At 39.2% G+C, this 22,448-nt stretch overlaps 2 protein-coding genes and 1 long non-coding RNA gene across 4 annotated transcripts in view; 1 reads left to right on the top strand and 2 right to left on the bottom strand.

Annotated features, from left to right (window-relative positions):
• LOC110393006 lies at window positions 564-4,262 on the bottom strand. Its single transcript, XR_002434721.1, has 3 exons — window positions 2,495-4,262; window positions 2,319-2,383; window positions 564-1,261 (listed from the first exon to the last, which is right to left on the bottom strand). It is a non-coding gene; the product is annotated as an uncharacterized LOC110393006 (long non-coding RNA).
• On the top strand, window positions 6,021-22,050 carry BPHL (biphenyl hydrolase like). Of its 2 annotated transcripts, none has more exons than XM_021385399.1 (7): window positions 6,021-6,243; window positions 7,831-7,934; window positions 9,448-9,614; window positions 14,350-14,503; window positions 16,781-16,909; window positions 19,101-19,224; window positions 21,653-22,050. In XM_021385399.1, the coding sequence occupies exons 1-7, from the start codon at window positions 6,155-6,157 to the stop codon at window positions 21,738-21,740; spliced, it is 855 nt and encodes a 284-aa protein (XP_021241074.1). In that variant the 5' UTR covers window positions 6,021-6,154; the 3' UTR covers window positions 21,741-22,050. The 2 variants fall into 2 exon arrangements, with proteins under 2 accessions (XP_021241074.1, XP_021241073.1); XM_021385398.1 differs by having other exon boundaries at window positions 6,022-6,243; window positions 16,781-16,912.
• The window catches only part of LOC110393004 (tubulin beta-4B chain-like), a 5,639-nt gene continuing 3,299 nt past the window's right edge, over window positions 20,109-22,448 (bottom strand). The window contains exon 4 of the mRNA XM_021385405.1: window positions 20,109-22,376. Within this exon, the coding sequence (XP_021241080.1) occupies window positions 22,215-22,376 (162 nt within the window). The 3' untranslated portion in view covers window positions 20,109-22,214. The remainder of the gene's footprint in view (window positions 22,377-22,448) is intronic.

The following is a 22,448-nucleotide window of genomic DNA, read 5'->3' as shown; positions in this document are numbered from 1 at the left end:
TACTGATGGTGACCCAGAAATGTTGGTAAAAAAAAAAAAGGACATATAGAATTAATAGAAGATGATACAATTGCCACAGCAACTCACAATTGATGAAATATCACTGTGTCATACATCAAGAAAACTTATGTGTGAAAGTTTTAAATAACATCGTGAAAATCAAAGCTGTGACTTCCACAAAGTCTAATGGATGGAATCATCACCAATGCCAGGAGTCCCTTAGAAGTATGGATGCTAATTATGGGGACATCGTTTACTTTCCTGATGGAAGGTGGCTAAGTCAAGGATAAAATGCTACAAAGATTTTATGATTTGCTAAATGAAATCACGTCCTTTATGGAGTCAAAAGGAAAATTTGTGCCAGAACTTAAAGATTAAAAATGGCTCACAGATTTAGCATTTTTGGTGGCTTTGGCTGCTCATTTAAATGAGTTAAACATGCACCTTCGAGGCAAAAAATCAATATATCTGTGCTATGTTTCAAACTATAACAGCATTTCAAATGAAACTTAAATTATGGCAAGCTGAAGTCATGACAACCAATATACATTTTGATGCATTGGCTAAATACAGTCCTGTGAACTGCAGAAAATACACAGCCTTGCTTTTAATTCTGATAAAAGAATTTGAGAGTAGGTTTCCAAATTTCCCAAAGAAATCAACTTTTTTTTTGTATATTTGCAACTCCATTGTCAATCAACGTATATACATTACCTGCAAATTTTCAAATGGAATATATGAGTTGCAATCAGACGTTCAACACAAAGAAAATCTCGATCGTGTCTCTCTAAACTTTTATAAGACCAATCTTAACAGAGAGAAATATCCCTCACTTCACAACCACACCTTATTCATATCATCACTCTTTGGCAGTATGTACATTTGTAAATAACTGTTCTCAAGGATGAAGTACAGAAAGAGCAATATTTCAGCAAAAACCTCTGATGAACACCTCAAGAGCTCACTAAGAATCGCAACCACTTCCATTGAACCAGACACTGATGTTTTAATTTCACAAAAAGAAGGTCAAATATCCCACTTGTTTCATGTTTTTGTTGCTGGTTTTTACATTTTAATAAATAAATATATATAATAAGTTTTGTTACTTATACACATTAATTATATATTTTACGTGCAGCCCAAGACAATTCCTCTTCAGTCAGTGCAGCCCAGGCAAGCCAAAAGGTGGGACACCCACGGGGTAAGTTATGATCAGAAAAGTTATGATCCATAGACTGCCTTTGTACTGGAGGAAGTTGTCCTACAAATGAAACTGAAGTCAGAAAACTCCTGACGTATGCTGGGTTTCCCTCCTCTCTCCAACTCCTTTATAACTGTAAGTAGGTCACTTCCTGTCTCTTTAGCACAGTTTCCTTATTTCTTTGGTACTGATGCTAACTTCTGCCAGAACTAAGATGCAATCGGATAACAAGTACTAAAGCTTATAGAACTCAGAGATTCTTGATGAGAGTAGTTTGAGACAAAAATCCACTCTAATCACCTTAGCGAGTCAGTAATACCGCTTAGGTTTTGAACTCTGGGTTGCAATTCCTGAGCGTCCCACACATACCTCAAGTCAAGAGAGCTAAATGGATGACTGGAAGAAATATCCAGGTCACCAAGTTCACATCTTATAAATGCAAATAGATTCATGCAGCCTCTTCCACAAACAAACCAAAAGCCATCTTCTGAATGTTACTTCTGCCCCTTCCAAAGGGGAAACTACTGTTGCTTTAATACTAATGTATTTGGAACCATCTTAGGCCTCTGGAATGGAAATGCTTTGAATCTGAACAAAAATTATACACTTTTCTTAGGTTTACAGGATGCAGATCACATTCAACTTTGAAATTATGAGATCCCCTCACAGTGTAAGCACACTGACACGTCTACCCTTGGGCACTTTGTCTTTCTCATGCAGCTCTTCATGAATGCATGACAGGCATCCAGACTCTGCTTAAGCTGACAGCTATCCTTCACAAGCATAACAAATACGTAGGCAAACATAAATAAAAAAGCAATTCTTACATACCCATCTGTATCTCAATTTCTTCAACCTGCAATGCTCTTTAAGCCAAGATATCTGGGATCTTTTTTCTAGTAGCTGGTCTGCTAATCATAAAGCATTATTTACTTACTTATTTATTCTTTCCATATAAGTTATGGAGATTATGCATCTCCATACCTACACATTTCCAAAAGTAATTCCACATTCACTCAATCTTCCTTGTTTGAAAGGTCAACACAGAATCATAGAAACATCACTATTTCCACATCTTTGCTCTGAATTATGCAATTCACGTCTATTCAAATCTTACATTTTTGTGGAGCTGGAGCAACAAGGTTTTGTCCTGTGGCAAATACGCTGACTTATGCTCAACATCTGAAAAGCAGAGGAATAGAAGTGTCAGAGTAAACACAAAAACAGCAGGGCGTTTGAATTCATAAAAAGCAGTGCAAAAGAAAGAAGGAAAAACAACCTATTAACACATACACAGGTTCAAGAACCTAATCTGCAGCAAGAAACAACTCTATAACAATTGCTTAGTGGAACTGGAGGAAAAGGGGTGAAGCTGTATTATTCCCACATTAAATACATCTGTGCACAACAAGGGCCAAGTGCTCCCTAAGCGACAGGGAGCCAGGAACTCAGCATAATAATGCAGGCTGCAGGGCAAGGGTCTCATCAGGAAGGGCCGCATCCTACAACTTCCCAAGTGAGGTGGTGGATGACAGCCAAAGACAGCCAAGGCTCCAGGTGATCATTCAAGTCCATAGCAATGGGGCAACACCAAGTTCAAGCCAGAAACACAAGTCAGCAACCCAGCGTAAGGCTCTAGCTTGGTGAGGAAAGCCACTGTCAGCTGCAGCTCAGCAATTACTAGGTAGGGCTGTGTCAAGCTGTGCAGTTAGACCTCAGCTTGTTATCTGGATCAGTGGGGACCCCAGCTGGACACAGATATGGCTGTAATGCAACTGGAGCTGAACTGATGGCCCTATGCTCAGCTGAAATGAGGGGGTCCCTGGGACAGGAGCAGAGCAGCAGCAGCTGAGTCTGATCATAGCCATTAAAGCCTACTAGTGCCTTGACAAATTAGTTCTTCCTTTCAATTCAGCAGGAAGGTTGACTTGAAAGCTCTACAGTTAAACCTTCACTAATGGTGATACTTCTGATATCTTGCATAGGATCATTGCTACCAATAGGAAGATACCAGATGTGGTGAAACTAATGCTTCTGGAGACCTGGAATTAGTCTTCTGCCTTGATGCTTCAGCATATCTTAAGGGAGCCACTATATCAATGACTAGGACTTCTCTGGATTTTCTACAACCTGAGGAAATACAGAAATTTAACGCTGGTATTATCTGTCCAACGAGGAGTCAGAAGAAAACTTTGTCCTTGCAATTTAATAGGGGTATTGAAAAATGTTGCTATTCTACAGTTCTGAGAAATTTCTGAAAATGCCCATGAGTTTGGAAAAGTCATTTGAATCATACAATCCTTGTCACCAATGTTCAGCTTCATAAAGAGCAAATCCATGCAGCACCATCAGCATAGCCTGACTGCCAGGACTGTAAGGGCTGATCACAGGTGATAAAGCCCCACTGTGCAACTATGATGCCCTCCAGACCCTTGGGTGGATCAGAGAGAAATCCTGCAGGCAGCAACAACCAGAAGCTGCTAGTAAAACACAAGTTTCTGTCTGTAGAGATGAGCAGCATACGGGAGAGTTGACGTAACACCAACTGGGCCAAAAAGAAGAGAGGGCAGTTAAGAAGGAAAGGGACATTTGCATTCAAGGAAATATCACCAGTAGAGCAGCGCTAACTCTTCCTCTTTTATTTTTTTTCCTTCTTTTTCTTTCCATACAATGCCCAAAAGTAATTATTTTGAAGGTAGCTCCTGAAGCCTGAACCATCAGCAGTAAACACACAGAAAGAATTTATAGGAGCAGGCAGAAGACCCAGTGCCCCAGCTGTTCTCAATTCTTTCACAGGCCAAGTAAGCCTGAGTCTGGTTTGCTCAAAGCATTTTCAGCCTTTCACCCATTAATCTATGAATTAATTTCTCCTTTCAGCCATTAATTTATGAAAAGAACATCTCTGGGGAAAAGATTGAGATGAAATACTTTCCAACCTGCCCATCATAGCATCCAAATCTACTTTAGTAGCAAGACTGGATGCTGTGGTGAACAGCACAGAGTGAACACAATGTGAACCTGTGAGTTTATACTCATTTTGGTCCCAGATTATCTGCCACTAGCATCCAACCTTGGCATGGTCTTGCTTCCGCAGCTGGAGCCCTTGCTCTGTGGGCACAGATGGCATCTCTCTCTCCTCAGGAGCTTCTCTAGTACATAACATTTGGTGGAGTAAGTCATTTTCTCCACACAGATAGGAAAAAAAGTTTTTGCCAGAACTGTTTCTGCTCTTCTCTCTTTAGGCCAAAGAAGGCACAAAACCCTGAGAGAGAAGTTACACGGTCCAAGCACATGGGAAAGGAATGGTTGCTTTCGTTCCTCATTTGGCCCAGATCTGTGATTAAGGCCTGGAGACAATGCATGGTGCAGCACATCCACTGTGACAGCCTTCCTTGCAAAGGGAGCACCTGGTTTTCATCACAGTGACAGTGTGGTCAACTGATCCAGAACTACACAATCCTTAAGTGGTACATAAGCCTCCTCGTCTCCCTTTTCTCTCATCTGGTGAGGGGTCTGGGTTTTACCTTTCTAATTACCTCTTCTCTCCCCCTACACTGTACGATGAATGCTTTCTACTTTATCCCTCAGTTCTTCACCACAGGTTCTGACAAGTTATTACAACTTCAGCCATAGTAGTAGGAGGATGTATAAGATTAGATGTCGAAAGGCATTTTAACAGGCGTGAAACTGGATATGAAAAGTTTGAGATCTCTCCCTCTGATGCTCAGTGAAACATGAGATAGGAACCCTTTTGATTTGGGAGTTCCAAAATTCAGGAAAAAAAAAAATCAGTTTGTGTAGCAAAAGAGCAAGCTACGTCTTTTTTTTTTTTTGTGAACTCAGAACAGTCAGCTGTCACCATATTTCACCAGAAGGAAGTGAGAACAGTGACACGCACAGCAAAAATGGGCCACTGAAAGTGGAAGAAAACTGCAGGGTCTCATATATGCCATTGGGCAAGAGTGAAGGCAGCTTGTCCTGACGATGGATTACTTGTAATTAGCTATACTAAAGACCTTAATCTTAAATGGTTTGATCTGCTTGGGGGATAAACCAAACCAGTATGCCCACACAGCTGAGTTAATCTCTTTACGCACTGGCATTTGCTGTGACTGTCATTTGCCTCTAAGCTTTGTTGGTCCCACACAAACAAATTGCACTGGAGCGAGAAGGCTGACAATTACGCGCTCTCAGGATAGTCAGTGAGCTCCCGTTGGGCAGGGGAAAACGTGTAACACTGATCTGGCTTGGGAAAATCACTCTTGCCCAGGTCTAAGGCAGGAGATTGTGTTTCCTGGGTCTTCTTCAAGCTTGGTACAAGCCCTACGCTTTCTGCCATTTCCCTCACTACCTGCACAGTCCTCTCCACCGTCAGCTGGGGCAGGCTATGGCTAAGAAAGGCCTTTCTCCTCCACATGTGGCAGAGTTAACAATTCCTGGTGAGGATTTGCATTCGGCACACTGAAAGCCTTGCCTTAGAGAAGCTACAGTCCTTAGTGCAGGCCCAGCTGGGGGCTTTCCTCACTGTCCACGTTCAAGGCAGAGCTGTAGTTCCAAATAATCACCACGGCTTCTTTTTTCTCCCAATCCCTCTCGCAATGCTGGCAGCAACAGCAAATATAAAAGCAGCAATCACAGCCCGGTTCTTTCTACCGCCCCCACCCCACACCACGACTGCCATCACCTCTCCCTCCCCTGACCGGCAACCGCGCCCGCCAATCAGAGCGCAGCAGCAGAGGCGCGCTCCCGCCGAGCCGCGCGGAGAGGGGCGGGGTTGTCGCAGCTCCGCGCATGCGCAGAGGTGCGCGGAGGGGCCGCCGGCGTCCCGCGTGGCCGCGCTGCCTGCGGGCTCGTGCTGCACCGCCCCGCACAGGGGACGCGGGTGACGGCCTGAGGGCGGCGCGCCCTCACAAGGAAGCGAGGGGGAGGAGGCGGGGCGGTGTGACGGGCACCATGGCATGGCGGAGCGCGGCCAGGGAGCTGCTGATGCTGCAACCTCGCACCGCACTGCTCACAACCCGGGGACCGGCCGCCTCCTACGGGTAATGAAAAGCACTGTCCCCAGGCTCGCTGCGTGCTCTGCATCAGGTGCTCCGCGCGGCTATACGCCTTAACACTGCTGACTCCTTTACCTTGCGGGTTGTGGGGTTGTCGGTGTTTGTTTCTTTGCCGTTTTAAGTGGTTTTTGCAGATATGATTATGCCAGGCAATGAAAAATGCCGTGCTTTAATGAATGCTTTGCAGAAATGAAGTCGTCGTGGCGGCAACAGTACTGAAGTGAGTTCAGACTCACAGAAGTTTCATGTGGAGAAGACCACATCTGTTTTAGGAATACTCGGTTCCCGTACAGTTTCTCAGCACATTAAAAAAAAAATCATTTTAGTCCAAAAAGTGTTAAAAACACATCATATGTGAAACTCCTGAATTGCATTGGACTTTACACTGAGACGTGATCGAAGAACTGTACTTCACAAGCTCAGCAAAATTCCTGAGCCCCCAACATTAATAATTAATCATGACAACGGTAGAGCTGTGGAAAAAATCTAGCACTATCTGAATCTCAAAATCATAATATATGTCCCTTGTCTACATAGCTACACGTTGGTTACATTTTTTTATTTCCTTTGACAAAACCATGCTTACTGCAATCAGTTCAGAATTTATGTGCTAAAATTGAAATTTCGGTGAGCTGCATGGAGCATGGCATGGGTTAAAAACTTGTTACATGTAATAGTGGAAAACAGTATTTCTTTAAGGATGCACGTGAAATTCACACTGATTAAATCTGTGGGGCAAGAATATTTCGTTGGTGTAAATTGAGAGGTGCAAGGAACTAGGGTAGGGCATCAGGCAAACAAATAGCAAAATTCATATCATATTACTACCTTTAAATAAAAATGAATAATTAGGGTGGTGAGAAGATGTCTGGCAACCATTTGGGAACAAGCTTTCTCCAGAAACCATGCGCAATCACTAATACTGTTAAGATGATAACTTCTATACATGCTACTTCTGCAGAACAATATATTCACCATAACAAGAGTTTGTGATCTATTTTGCAGACAAAGAACTTCAGTTTAGAAGCAATAAGGTCAACTCTAGCTACTTAAAAAGTTGTTACCTGGCAGAAGGAGGTTCCTCCTCTGTAATACATTTTTGTCCAACACATTTCTGTAGCTATGTAAAGCTGCAATTGTATTCCCTTTCTTGCATGGTCAAGAGATTTTTACCCTCCTTTATCTGAATTCCTTTAACTGCATTTGTGAAATATGAGTACAAATGACAGAATCGCAGGGGTTGAAAGGGACCTCAAGAGATCATCAAGTCCAACCCTCCTGCTGAAGCAGGTTCCCTACAGTAGGTCCCACAGGGAGGTGCCCAAATGGGTCTTGAATGTCTCCACAGGAGACTCCACCACCTATCTAGTGGTTGAATAATGAACGCATCTGCTCTCCTGTCAAATTTCATATTTAGTCTTCTGTGCATCTGTGAAAGGGCAATTGAACAGTTTAGATTTTCCTGTATTATCCTTCATAGCTAGAAAAAGTAAGTATTCTGTATTCCTCGAAGGTCCTTGTAATGAGAATTAGCTGTCTGAGTGTTTTTCTTTTTCCTTACCGCATCCCTAGCACTTCAGTAACATCTGCCAAAATCCAGGTGAATGGAGTCAATCTGCATTATCAGCAAACAGGAGAAGGAAGCCATGCAGTTCTTCTGCTTCCCGGAATGCTAGGTCTGGAGATTTTATTTTTTCTTTGTAAAGCAACCACCTCTTTAACCACCTGCTCTTTTGCTAGAATACACAAATTATTTTGTAATATGTTCAGCACCTGATTACAGAGCATTTTCATTAAAAGGTGAAACTGTTGCACATACAAGAGGTAGGAAAACATAGAGGTATTGCAATCAGTTAACTGTTTTTAAAGATTTTAAATATCTCACCAGGCAACTTTTATACGCAATGGTATTGTTCTCAATTTCCTGACTCTTACGGTCACTCATACCTTCTGGATTTGACTGTGTGAAAAGGGTGTCCAGCAAATAGCTACAACAAGGTGCAAAGTAATGTGGGGGGAAAAGAAATCAGGTTAGCTGTATTTGTTACACAGCTGATTGTTGCATTCCTTTTTTAGAAACTAGGTGCATTTGAATTGAATTAATAAACATACTGCAGCACTTGCAGTTTATTATTGTAGTGAAAAAGGCATGGCTGAGACTTGATTTTTGCTTTAAAACGTATTTTCATGTTGTGGTTATTCAGGACAGCATCATTAAGAGATGGACAGCAGATTCTGCTAGCTACATGATACCTGTCCACTGATACCACTGCTTTTGATTACAACCCTTTGAGATTTACACAGGCTTTTTTCCTGGGTTCTTGCAGTGTGTTTAGCCCTTTACCAGCCTTTTAAATGTAACAATAGATAGGCAATTCAGTATTTCATTATTCGAATATTACATACTAGAGCTGAGCAGATTTTAAGTAGCGTATGATGTTGTTACCACATAACCATGATCCAAATTAGAAATAAATTGCAGTCTTCTTACCTTCCTCCTGGTGTTCATAGATAGCTGAGTGCAACAATATTTTCTAGACTCAGTTTATTTAATCCTTTGAAAGTCAAGGCTATCAATTAAAGAAATTGTACTGCATCAGGAGGAAATCTATTTGACTTAAATTCGGCAACAAACATCTTAGAAAAATAAACAGAATTCTGTACTTGTGTCACTGCTGTCTCCTCAAGCAATGTATTTAAAGCTCAGCTTCAAACACCCATAGTCTTATTGAAATGTTTCATCAAATAAGAACCATCTCACACAGTGCTTTTCACCTATAAATCACAATTTTGTCAGTATATTCCTCCTCTTTCACAGTTTCCTCTGTGCTGGTCAGATGGACAGCAATAACCATGCTTTAAATCTGTCAAAGATAAGTCCCTATCTCAGATACTAATTCCAGGAAACTCAGTTTAAAATGCTCTTCTAGAACATCCATGCGTAGCATCATTTTTTAGAAGCTTACCTACCTACTAGAAAGTTTGCTCTCAGCACACTGATGATACTTCTAAAGATTTTTATTATGGTACTTACTATCTGAGAGTTGCAATCCTTTGTTGCAAATAGAAATAAAGTATAAAGCCTCTTTTTCAGAATTAAGGTACAAGTTTCCCCAATTTCCATCTGGAGTAGGTATGCCATATGTGTATTACAGTGGTTACTTTAATTGAAGAATGATGGTTTTCCAGGGAGCGGTCAAACTGATTTTGGACCACAGCTTAAGTCCATGAATAAGCAACTTTTCACAATTGTCGCTTGGGATCCACGAGGATATGGAAAGTCCATCCCTCCCTCTCGAGACTTCCCTCCAGATTTCTTTGAGAGAGATGCAAAAGATGCTGTAGATCTTATGCAGGTAAATCTATTCTCAGATTTTATTATATATATAAAACCCTTTTTTCTTAATTTTTGAGGTGGAAGAGTGCTAGGTTTGTGTTGTGGTTTAACCCCAGCAGGTAGCTCAGCAGCACACAAGTGATAGCTCACTCTCCCCTGACGGGATGGGGGAGAGAATCAGAAAGCTGAAAATCATGGGTTGAGATAGTGTAGCAATCAGAAAGACCAACACGATGGAAAAGGCATTAAAAAGGAGGTGGAAGGACTGGCATGATAGAACAGGGCTACAAAGGAAGGGAAATAGATTGCTCACCCATATCAGAAGATTCTGGGTTCACAGGGAAAAGTTTCCACCAAGTAGGAATCTCCAGAAAGAAATCCTCAGGGGCAGTCAGCCCTTAAACAAGGCCTAAGAGGAGAGGAGCCAGACTCCACCACTTCTGGTCACACAGGTGAATTGCCTTCACCTGTGCTCCCAGGGCTGACTGGGTCTTTCCTCCAGGTGCTCAGTGTTTCAGGCTGTGACTCAGCAGTTCCCATACAGATTACAGTTTACGAGGTAAAACAAAAGCTGTGCATTCAAGCAAAGCAAAATAAGGAATCCACTGAGTCCTTCACCTTGGCAGGCAAATGTTCAGCCTCAGGAAAGCACAGCTCATCACACACAACTGTTACCTGGGAAGGCAAACACCTTCATTCTCAACATCCACCCCCTTCCTCCTTCTTTTCCCCCATCTTGTATTGCCAAGCATGGTCTCGTATGGGACATCCCTTTGGTCAGTTGGGGTCAGCTGTCCTGGCTTTGTCCCCTCCCAGCTTCTCTTGCACCCCCAGCTTCCTCACTGCGTATCAGTATGAGAAGCAGAGAAATCCTTGACTGTTTAAGCACTGCTTGGCAATAACTATAGACATTGGTGCGTTGTCACTGTTATTTTCATTAAAAATCCAAACCACATTGTACAAGCCTCTATGAAGAAAATTAAGTCTATCCCAGTCAAAACCATGACAATATGTTGTTTCCAACAGACAACAAGTTAAGCAAAACGTACAAATGAAGGCTTAAAACTGGGCAGATATACACTGTTCTGGAAAATATTTTCGTCCGCAATATACAGAGAAGTTCAGCTTAGGGAATTAATTACAAAGTAATACGTTCTTATTCCAAAACCCTGCCCTAAGAGATTTACAGATGAGAACCATGTATGTTTAGGTAAACTACATGAAAAACAAAGACTAAGCCAATTGGTTTAACTAGAAGTGTTAAATCTAGTAGTGAGAGGTTCTTAGACATTTTTTTAGCTAATAGAAGCTTGACCTTTTACCTTGAGCAATCCAGTTTAAAAGACATCTGATTCTGAAAACTGACTTGGCACTTTGCATTTTACAGCCTATTACTGAAATAATTTTTGTGGGAAATCAAAGGATTCCTGTAATCATACCAGATCTTAACCAACACTGCTGTTGTGATTGTGAAGACTATGATTCAAAGCTGTTATTTTTCCATCTTGCAGAATATTTTTTATTTCAAATCTATGTTCCTAAGTTCTGCTTTTGTTCCATTCTCTAAGTGCTAACACTGTTTTCTGGTTTAGTTCTAACTAATACTTTGGCCTTGTTATGTTAAGCTATACAGTTTCTTTGGCCATGTTAAGAAAGTTGGCAGAGCATGAAAATTCCAAAAATATGAGACAAGATTCAGTCAGTGAATCCAACTGTATTTCTCTAACGAGCAGTAACCTTACAGAAAGAACCATATGAAACTGGAAATGCAGCCTTCCTTGAGTATTCTGCATAGTGAAACAAAATAAGTTTGACAGCAGAATCAGGATTAAAATACAGTCGTGCCCTCAAACCATATAAGCAGTCTCTCTGCACAGTAAATCAGCAATTTCTTTTGCTACACAAACAAAGAAAATAAAGCTGCTACCATGGGTAGGTGACAAACTTTCAGTCTAAATGGTTGTAACTCCCTTTCTCTGCCTCTGCTGAAAAACTAATAGCTGCAAAATAGAAAACAGAGCTGTCCTTAAAAAGCATGCAGTCAAACTGGGCAGCAGTCTACTAATCTCTACAGCTGCCAAAACAAATGAGATGTGGCATCCTGTGTTTCTGAAGATGTTCATTGATGTAAGCATACAACTATTTGTTAAGATCTTCCCAAGGGCAGGTAATTTGATTCTATTTTAGCATAACACATGAAGGATAGCCCAGATCCCAAGTAATTACCCCAGCTAGGATTTCCAGCATAAAACAAAATCATAGCTCCTGCAGTGGGCTGTCTAATGGTATGTGGGTTGCATAGCATTCAGAACCTTTATTCTGGGCTCTTTCAGATTCTGGTGCTACTCCTGGATCTGTGACTGCTGCAGGGTTTCGGTGAAATAACACAAGCTGAAATTCTGAAGAGTATTTAGCACCTTGATGCAGAAGACAGTGCTATGTATCACTGACCATGTTCTGCAAGGAATTTAGCTAACACTGAAGGAGTCTAATGCATATACATCCATTCTGCTATACTCCATCCCAATCTCCAACAAAAAACACAATGCAGGCCCAAAGCATTAAGAATTATTATTATGGAAACAGTGCGATATTTAAGAGGTTCTTACTCTGAAAATCTACTGCTGAAGTAAAAAAGGCGGTTTTGGGCTTCCCCCAGTTTTTGTAGATCAACCGCAGCCCTTGTGGCATACTTCCTGTGATTCAATGGAATAATATAGTACAGAGTGATGTTGCAGCTTAATGTCATAAGTTATTTTTGCCACAGCATGCATGATCTTTTGATTGCATTTCATATAGACCTTGATGGAGAAGGTGGTCTCAAAAGAAATTTTGTTCACTTATTGAGTAAAGATATCCCAAAATCACCCACAGAACCAAGAAGCTGAAACCAGCTCTCAGGTAACTGCCAATGTAAGATAGAGGCCCGCACTGTAAGTAGTTCAAAACTAAAGCAAGCAAACATGCACACCATCTCCAAGACATCTGTTACATTGCATTGGTTTCTTTTTTTTAGAAGGCCACAAATGATAAAATAAATTCCTCCTGCTAAAAAGGCATCCTGAGAAAAACCCCCAAAAATGCAACAAAATAATGGCTAGTTAGTGAGAGAAACACGTAACTGGAGGCAAATCGATCTCAGTTAAAGCACTGAGAAATTGCCTAGGATGGAGAGCAAAAGTTTTAATCATCTATTCCATCCGTCAGGCAAATTTGAGATGCATAATTTGCTATTGGCACTCGGAGAACAGCAGCAACAACAAAAACTTAATCTTTATGAGCACTGTTGCCAACTCCTAAAACTTGCCAGGATATCAGTGACACTTTGGCAGAACAATACTGAAAGTTGGTCATTTGTAACTCGTTTTTTCAGCAGTCCAGGGCCAACACGTGACTAGCTGCGAAAATTCAAGAGTCCATTTTCTTGTTGTCAGATCTTGCCTCGCATGTCCTTTTCTTTCCCCTACCTTATTTCTTTTCTGTTTGCTAATTAAGGCTTAGACAGATGAAATGTAGTATTGAGCAACACTACAGTGAGCCTAGTATCAAGGAAAGTGCCAAAACCAGATAAGTCTGGTAGCAATAGAAGAAAACCAGGTATCGGTTTGACTGATAAGGGTATGCGTCACTTGAGCATCATGTTTACAAGCAGGAGCAAGCTTTGAGATTATAACTACTTTTTCCTTTCTCTGTAGTTCTTTTGTTTCTCTCATTTCCTGTGTTTCTGCCTTCTCTCCAAAGAAAGCAGGACTGGTATTCCAACAGCAAAACACTGAGCACCAAAACAACCTGTTCAACTAACTTGCTTTTTTTCCTTCAGAAGTACAATGTCTTCTTTAAAGCCATCTAAAAAAAGTTTAAAAAGAAAAAAGAGCACACACACAAAAAAAAAACCCTTCTAAACTTTCAATTATGCCTTTTTGCTAAAGAGTTCACAAACTCAGGCTCCTATATACAAAACTGCTACTGAATATTGTTCCAGTACAAACTTCAGATTCCTTTGCTTCTTAGCGCCTTTATCTTCCTCACCTTTTGCTCACTGAACATCATACACACAAAATCCTCTCTCTGGTCACGGCTGTTACACTCTACCACAGAGCCTGGAATACGAAGAAACTAGTTTCAGATTCTAAGTGGAAAGTAGTGTAGAAGTCAGAATGAATTAACGTCCTGGTTGACGTATATTTTGTTCTGAGCCTTCCTTTTTGAGAAAAAGATATTGCAATATTAATGGTTTGAATTGGAATTCATGAGGAACTAATATTTAAAATGTCACATATGCTTCAGAAAATGTGGATTAGGCACCTAAATTTGATATAGTCCTATAGCAAACACTCTTTAAGCATTTTTTGGTCATTACTGAGTAGATTTTTTTTTTTTTAAATAGGTCAGCTAGCATCAATAAATTAAAGCACCAGATTTCATTTCCAAAGTCTTAAACTTTTCTTAAGTTCATCTTGGGTTACGTACTATCCCATGCTGCAGTAGTCCTTGTCAACTTTATAGGAATAGAATCCACACATTCTAGATACCATCAGTCTCTAAGACTTCACTAGGTCTTCACTATCCATTCTCAATAAACATTTCTTAATTTCAAGACGGCTTCTTAAATGCAATAAGAATCTAATATAAGCTACTCTATATAATTCAGCTATGAAGTGTTGTGTTTAGATCTGTACGAGTAGTTTTCAATAAATACATTTGCTTATAAAACTAACTGATATTTTTCATATCACTTTCTTGTACCAACAAAGGCTCTGAAATTTAATAAGTTCTCTTTACTGGGATGGAGTGATGGTGGCATTACAGCACTCATTGCAGCTGCAAAGTATCCAGCTCTTATCCACAAGATGGTTGTCTGGGGAGCAAATGCTAGCGTTACTCAAGAGGATGTGAGAATTTATAATGGTATGTATAAACTGAATGGCTAGAGAAATATCATATCCTAAAATTATTAATTTCATCTTCATCCAAGGATCTTAGTCACATTACAGTTAAGTAGAGAGAGAGCTGAGGACACAACAAATCTAAAGCAACAGGGTACGAAATTCACCAAGTTACACATAGGGATAGACTAAAATCATAGGGAAAAACTGCCCAACAATTACTCCTGGGTAATATAGCAGGATTAAAAAGAAGTCCTCATCAACAGCTGCTAAAAAGTATAATTTCTAGTAGTTTATCAGTATATTTCAGAAAGTTAGATTTTTGTTGCTATACCAAGTTCCTAAATACAAATTCTACATGATCTTACTAACCCTTGGCTGAGTTCACTTTCTCACATCTTGCACAACTTTTTGACAAGGTCCACAGAAAATCGTTATGTTAACACGTAATAACTTTTGCCTCTAGGGTACATATAATACATAGTAAAGAAAACAAGCTCACAACTTGCTGTTTGGAGGTCAGAAAGCAGATGAATTATTCATGTAAAATCCCAGGATACCTTTCTAATTTGCATTTTTTTTAATGTTAATTACTGTAGTTACAAAATCTTTCCAAAATAAATAAACAGCAGATTTCTGACCATTATTACACTTGTGCAAAATAAAATCTGACTATTTACCACTCTAAAGCAAAACAGGAAAAAAAACACTAACTGAAATCAGAAATGAAGAATTAACCCTAGAGGCTCTCAACAAGAGGAACTGAGAATAGTTTTATTTAAATAATTAGAGTTTGATTTATACCAGCTGTGGAACCTGGCTGTTTTTCAGCTAAATTACTAGTGTATGTGTTACACATGTGTACTTAGGTTACCTGTACTAAATCATTTTTATTATCATTAGTAGTAGCAGTAGTTTAGTCTGTTTGCTTTTTATCTCTGTAAACATGCAACTTTAGTTCTTTACATGCTATTATATAAAGAGAGGTTTTATTACATAATAATTACAAAATGTACATCAGTCAGAATCAGCCATTTGGAAAAAAATAAGTCTTACTTTAAAGGGACTGCAGGTAGCATCTTCTTCAGTGCTGACTTTTGGCCTTTTTGTGGGTTGGTGCTTTCAGCATCTCTCGCCAGGTGATAAAGCTGCTTGAGTATCAGTGCATTTCATCTGCAGTTGAGGGTTTGGTAGGAGAGAAAGGTTTTCTTTTGGTATCTGTGTCTTTTCAATATTTAGCTTTCTTTTTCCACCATCTTCTTAACATTAGGTCAGCAGCATGGATAAAACAGCAGATTCTGTAAGGGAAACAGTTAGTCAGTAACAGATAGCTTGTGGTGATCAAGTTTATTTCCCAGTGGTTACCAATCAGATGCTGTTATAAAAACAATACTTTCAATCAGTTGGTACTACCATGCTCATTTGGCTTGACAGATTCTGCTTATTAATTAATGCCACACTCCTTTCTTCTCTTAATTCCTGTTTGAAGCCAATTAAAAGCTTTGCTAGTGGCATATATTACTGTTTGATGATTTGGTACTTTACTGAAAAGGACTCTCACTTTCTCTGCTTTGTCAATGTTATTTTAAGCTTTCGTGATATAAAGATTTACAACTGAAATACAGTTGAATGAAAGTTACCTTCATGGGTACCTGATTTGTGATCTCTATTGAAAATTTTAGGGGGAAAATAGGTGAACTTAATGTCAGATTATTTCTATAACTATAGTCAGTATGTTGTGAGTCACTGGGCTCTGTTAAGTAAAGTTCCTTGTTTTTCTCTAAGACCATGGCAAACATATAATGATGTCAGCCTGCTGGAATGCCTTAGTAAGAGCTTCATTCTTCTGAACAGTGGTAAGAATCATGGAAGAACTTCCATTCATAAGCGAAAGCAAAAGGCTGAAGAATATAAAAAAAGAATTGCCAGTTCTGCCACACTGTTATGAAAAATAATTCCTTTTTTATACATAAACTATCTCCTTGAACTCATCTTCTTCACACCCTCAAAAAAGAAAAATCAGAAGTCATAGAACTGCATCCTTCTATGTATGTAGTTTTGTTCCTTGTGAATATAATAAGACAGCTTTGTAACTCAGAAAGACTCCAGCAGGGATAATAAAACTACAATTTTTTAAAAACTTTTCCCCACTAAGAATTATTTAAAACCATTCAGTGCAGTTTCACGTTTGAAATACATGTCTGCATTCAGCTTTGAAAATTTATTCAAATGTTGACAGTATTGGGTTTTATCTTGTTGCAGGTAAGATCCTAACGTATTTCAATGTTATCTTATGTAGGTATCCGAGATGTTTCAAAATGGAGTGAAAAGGTTAAGAAACCACTGGAAGAGATGTATGGACATGAATACTTTGCAAAAACCTGTGAGGCTTGGGTAGATGGAATAGCCTGCTTTGCTGAAAAATCAGGTGGTAAGGCTTCTACAGTGTTAATTTGAAGCAGTTATAGTAGCAGACAGTTCTGGATAAGAGCCTAACAGTAATCCTAGCAGCCCAAAAAGGAAGGACTTTTCATATGGCATTAAAAGCTGGGTCTGACTCACACTTATGAATAAAGCAGTTCCTTTGTAGACAGTTCACAGAACCAGCAAGGTACAGGAGGAGAAAACATTTATGGAAATCATAAGCTGATGAGTCTCTTTTCTTGTTCTGCCATAAAACTACATTAGTAAATAGTTTGTCATGCAGACTGATCAGGAGGGATTCAGCTTTAGCTTTTTTCTCCTCTACTTTCTCAGTGTCAGAGGACTACCTCTTGGTAACATCTGTAAGCTATCCAAAATGTGAGATGTGTTCATCTAAGTTTCTGAAAATGGGAGCTGAAGCGCTATTTAAAAACCAGTAGCATATAATGAGTACAAAAAGAAGGAAGTTCACATTTTGACAGCTCAGATTCAACAAAACATTTAAAAAAATACTATTGATGCAGGTTGGGTATTTAAGATCCAGAAAAAGAGTCGTTAAACCAGGCAATATATTCATTAGTGAATGTTTGTCTCTGAAGATTTCTCCAATTACTCTACATAGATTTTTGCAACCAAGGATAAGTCCAAAACCTGGACCACTTAAACTTTGAAGCCTCCCTTTATTTCACTATAGGTGACTTTAATCAAGTAAATTTCTAGGATTTTTTTCTTTTTCTTTTTTTTTTTTTTGGCCAGTTGAATGCTAACTATTAACTTATTGTCTTTAAGTGGCTCAACTAGCATATTCTCTTTACATACAAAAATAAAGTCTTTATGGAAATATGGGTTTGTGTGCCATGAAATTCAGTGGTGAATATGTTGAAATTTATCTCCTGTCCCCTATATTTCCTGACAAGTAAGGTACGTGGAGCCTACTTATCTGCAGAAAAAGTAAACTTTGTGATGATTTCAGCCCTGTCTCTTAGAGGTCTGTAGTATTGGGCTCCATTTTAGGGAGCTGATCCTTATGGATCCCTTCTGACTTGGAATATTGTATGATTCTATGAAACACTGGCTGTGACATCCTTTTACAGACTGCACGTGCCTCATGCGCTCTAAGGTGGAGTGACTGTGAAAGGAAGCCAACCAGAGACATTTAACAAGGAGCTCAATTTTCCAGATGCTGTAACTAGGGCAGATAGTGGGAGATGCCTAACATTGACTGAAAAGGATTAGCAACCATCAGACTGCAGTTTTTCCGTGATTAGCTTGGGAAGAGTTACTTAGAACACAAGCTGACCATTGAATTAAACTTCAGTAAGAATGCAGAAAAGGTTGCAAAGGGTCCATAAAGAAAATGGGGTTAAAAAAAAAGCCATCAGAGGAGAAAACTGAGAGATAAAAGGACAGTAAACTCTTTGTCACAAACTCATTTTTTTAAATTAAGAAACAAACAACAACAAAAAAAAGATTATTTGCCCTAAGTTAAATATATTTTACTGTGAACTTCTATAAGAAGCAAAATTTTAGAGGGTGCCAATGTTTAACGAAAGTAGATAAACTGTATGAAGCTGCAAAATTCAAAATTCTTCTTGCTATTCTTTGTCATTAAGCTAATGGTTGTAAAAGTCTTTAAGGAAGAGCATTAAAATTTGAATGAGATTTAAGACTAGTAAGCATAAAATTATTCTTTAGGTTCCATAGAATGTCTGGGCAGAAGAGCAACCCTTGAATAGTTTTAATTTGTATTAAACTGTAATTTACTGCAGGCAGCTAAGGGTCTGGGAGGTGGAAGCTTAGATTGCATGAGTGCAACCTAAGTTACCTTACAGGTGTTACTTGCTACTCATTAAAGTAGCAAGTCTTGTAAACCTACGTAACAAAATGTAGCATTAAATGCAAAGAAAACAAAATACTCAGACCGAAGGGAAAAAAGGCAAGGCTGGAGACAACTACAGTTGCTCTACCCGTTTCTGTTAATAACCAATAATGGAGCAAATTTCACTGCTTGCGTACTACGTGAAAGAAATAAATGTTAGTCCTGTTTGCACACTTCTGTGGAATAATTGCATGCTAGCCACAAGGAGAAGCAATAGCTAGAACCCAAGTGGAGTTCAAGTCCTTTGCAGAAACTGCTTAGGTCTTTCATATTTTTGTTTTAAATGAAGTGTAACCTTCCTCTATTTTCTCCCTAGGTAGTATCTGTCAACAGTTGCTGCCTCTTATTAAATGTCCCACGTTAATAATTCATGGTGAAAAAGACCCTTTGGTTCCACGCTTTCATGCAGAATACCTTCATGAGCACATCAAAGGCTCCCGGTAAGTTACATGGTGGAGCGTTTCTAACTGATTGTTAAAGAAAGGAAGAAATTAAAATCCACAACATTAAAATAAATGCATTTGGACAAATCGGTCCTGATGTAGACGGAACTATTCTCAACTTCCCTCACAAGTTATGCAAGCAGTGTAGTTGGGCCTTTATGTAAAAAGTAAGAAGAATCAGTACTTCAGTAAGTACCTTCCTACTGTTCCCCAAAAGAAACTAAGGAAGGTCCTCTTGATCTTTCCACTTGTCACCACTCTCCAGTACTTAGCAAATGCATATATTTTTTTCTGTTATGGTCATTGCATTCCTTATGTTGTGAGATACCTAACTTCTGTTCCATTCAGTAGAACACTGAATTTAGATGCTATGAATAGCACAAGAGTACTTGTTACTAGAGAGAGGCAGAGAATACTGATCTCTGCTCTTCCTTGTTGATATGAGCAACAACCACTAAGATTTTATTTTTCAGAAGCTCCATGAATTTTTTGTGTGTTTCGGAAAAGTGATATGGAAAAAAAGTTGTACAGCTATGTTCAAATATTACTCCATAAACAAGCAAAGTCTTGAGGCATTCATTCTGAAAACCCAGAAATGCTTCCCATAAAAAGGAGGGATTCCACCGTCTTTCTTTTCTTCAGATTTGCATGTAAATTCAAGGGTTCTATTACTACTCAGCAATAGATCATGCTCATTAACACTCAAGAGAAGGATTAGGAGAACTGGAACATTTTGATGAATGCAGAGTGTGAGAATCTGTTTCATTGATGTCATCTCTGTGAGAAATTGAGTGATATATTTACCTCAAAGTCAGCTCTGCTATTCATAAAAGGCATTATGCAACAGGAAAATTAAGAAAGGAAAGATAAGGAGACCTTCCTAATAATCACATACAGACTTTTATTTGAAATGCTTGACAGTCAGTTACTCCCACAGATGCCCTGCTAAGAACACCTATAATTGCATTAGATTTCACTGAAAAACACTCTAGATGCTAAGGCATGCCATAACAAAAACTAGACAAAGATCAGATAGCTTCTTCAGAAGGACCACCAGGGAAGAAAGTGTTAGAAGTTACCAAACAGTAAAACATAAAGCTGTTCTTTACGTGTCTTTGTGCTGAAGTGCTCTCCCATATATGCATTTATCCAAAAAGAAATTAAACCAATGATTAAATATCAGAAATACACAGAAAATACTTAGGCACATTACCCTCTTTTTATCTTGTTGCACTAGAGATATTTCATTGTAAAGCAAGATGAAGAGTTTTAAATTCAGCATATTTTCAGTAATAACTTGAATATCACCTTTTCTTGCCTTGATTTTTCTCTGAATAGTAAATTAGAAAAGGATTTGCTATTTGTAGTGCAGATACATTGTGTGCCATTATTCTGTACTTGCATGGCTAGAATTAGGTAATATTAGGTTTACCATTGTGGATGGTATTCACGACTGCTGTTAGATGTTTGCACATCTGTATATTGCTTTGTCTTTGAAGAAAATCTTATTAAAATTCAGACAGAAGTGCTGGAAGAACTAGATATGTTCACACTGGTTCTCTTTTCTTCCTGAAACTAAACATCACTTGATCACCACTAAAAGAATTATTGCCCTTGCTGTAGTAGGATTTAAATGGTACGAAGACAGCACAGCAAATTAACAGACAATGTGGTCTTCAGCTATTGAAACTGCTACAAGTTGTAAAACAAAGAGCTTCACAATGTGATATAAGTATTAAATGTACATACATAAAAGTTTTTCTCAGATAGAAAATAACAGCAATTAGTTTAGTCTTCTCTCACCTCTCAGTTAACAGCCTAAAGATGTAGGCTACTCAGAGACTCTCCTAAACCTTTTTGTTGCTTAAGTCACAATTCAGCCACAGAAGTACAGATTTCCCTTTTTACTTTAGAAAGATAGCTTATATTAGTTCTGAATTCGTTTTTATGCAGAAAAATGAGAGACAGCTCAAATGCCAATTAAGTTTGCTGCAGCTACAGATTTAGTTTCACCACCCAGTCTGTTCAGGACATTCTGTCCAGCACAGACACTGTTCTCTGAAAGAGGTAAAGCAGCTTAGGTGCTTGACATACATTTAGCTGTATCCTACTCGCTTGAATTTCAGTGGCGTCTTTGCAGACCACTAAAAAGGTTTTTGAACTAGGTCTGGGACAATAATTTGTTTAAAACGTAGTTTATCCGTCCCAAAGTGGAGGAAGTATGTTTGTTGTTTCAACTGTTGATGTAGTTGACATTCTGATCCACAGACATGGAAACAGTACGTCAGTGTTACATCAATGTTTTCACTTGGGTAACCAAGAGCAAAGGAAAAGGACAAACTGTTTACCTGTGCTCCCAGGATATATTGCATATTCAATATATTGTGGTTTTTCCTCTCCCCCCGCCTCCCCTCCCTCTTTCAAGGTTGCATCTGATGCCAGAAGGAAAGCATAATCTACACCTCCGTTTTGCAGAGGAGTTCAACAGAGAAGTAGAAGATTTCTTACGGTGACGTAAACTGTAAAGTTATAGGTATTTGTCCTTGCGCTATTTAATAACTTTAGCAACTTCATTTTTAATTCAAGTTAGGCATGAGTCCTGCAAGAAAAAAGCAAAGATATCTGCATGAGAAGAATCCATATTAACAATATGTAAGCCTCTGTGGATCAGAATATACTTAACATGCCTTTAAACTTATTCAGCCAGTGGGGCAAATAATAGCTGTTCTTGGCCCAGTGCAGGAGTTAGGAAAGACAGAAAACAATCTAGAATGCATGCCTTTATGTGCTCTTAACATTATAAAGGACAAAAAAACATTGTAATTACTTGGGATTCAGAACTGTTACATTGATAAAATCTGTCAAAGTTACAAGTGCAAAGAGGATAATTGGGTACACAGCATCTAAAGAACATGCTTTACCACTACTATCAAAAGTCATTCCATACACATGCCAGCTTTAGAGAAGTTCTTCTGACAAAAGGGAACTTAAGCCTCATCTTCCTCTCCTTCCTCTTCAAATTCACCCTGCTCATCAGCAGTGGCATCCTGGTATTGCTGGTACTCTGAGACCAGGTCGTTCATGTTGCTCTCCGCCTCCGTGAACTCCATCTCATCCATGCCCTCGCCCGTGTACCAGTGCAAGAAGGCCTTGCGCCGGAACATGGCCGTGAACTGCTCCGAGATCCTCTTGAAGAGCTCCTGGATGGCCGTGCTGTTCCC

The sequence above is a fragment of the Numida meleagris genome, chromosome 2 (assembly GCF_002078875.1).
Source record: "Numida meleagris isolate 19003 breed g44 Domestic line chromosome 2, NumMel1.0, whole genome shotgun sequence".
Taxonomy (NCBI): domain Eukaryota; kingdom Metazoa; phylum Chordata; class Aves; order Galliformes; family Numididae; genus Numida; species Numida meleagris.
Note: the sequence above shows the minus strand (reverse complement) of the source record. Positions and strands in the feature narration are given on the sequence as shown.

Excerpts from the sequence above, each read along its gene's own strand:
- BPHL (XM_021385398.1), top strand. The coding sequence starts at position 6,155 with ATGGCATGGCGGAGCGCGGCCAGGGAGCTGCTGATGCTGCAACCTCGC. Across the intron at positions 6,244-7,830 it reads GGACCGGCCGCCTCCTACGG|CACTTCAGTAACATCTGCCA; the intron begins GTAATGAAAAGC and ends CCGCATCCCTAG. Across the intron at positions 19,225-21,652 it reads GAGCACATCAAAGGCTCCCG|GTTGCATCTGATGCCAGAAG; the intron begins GTAAGTTACATG and ends CCCTCTTTCAAG.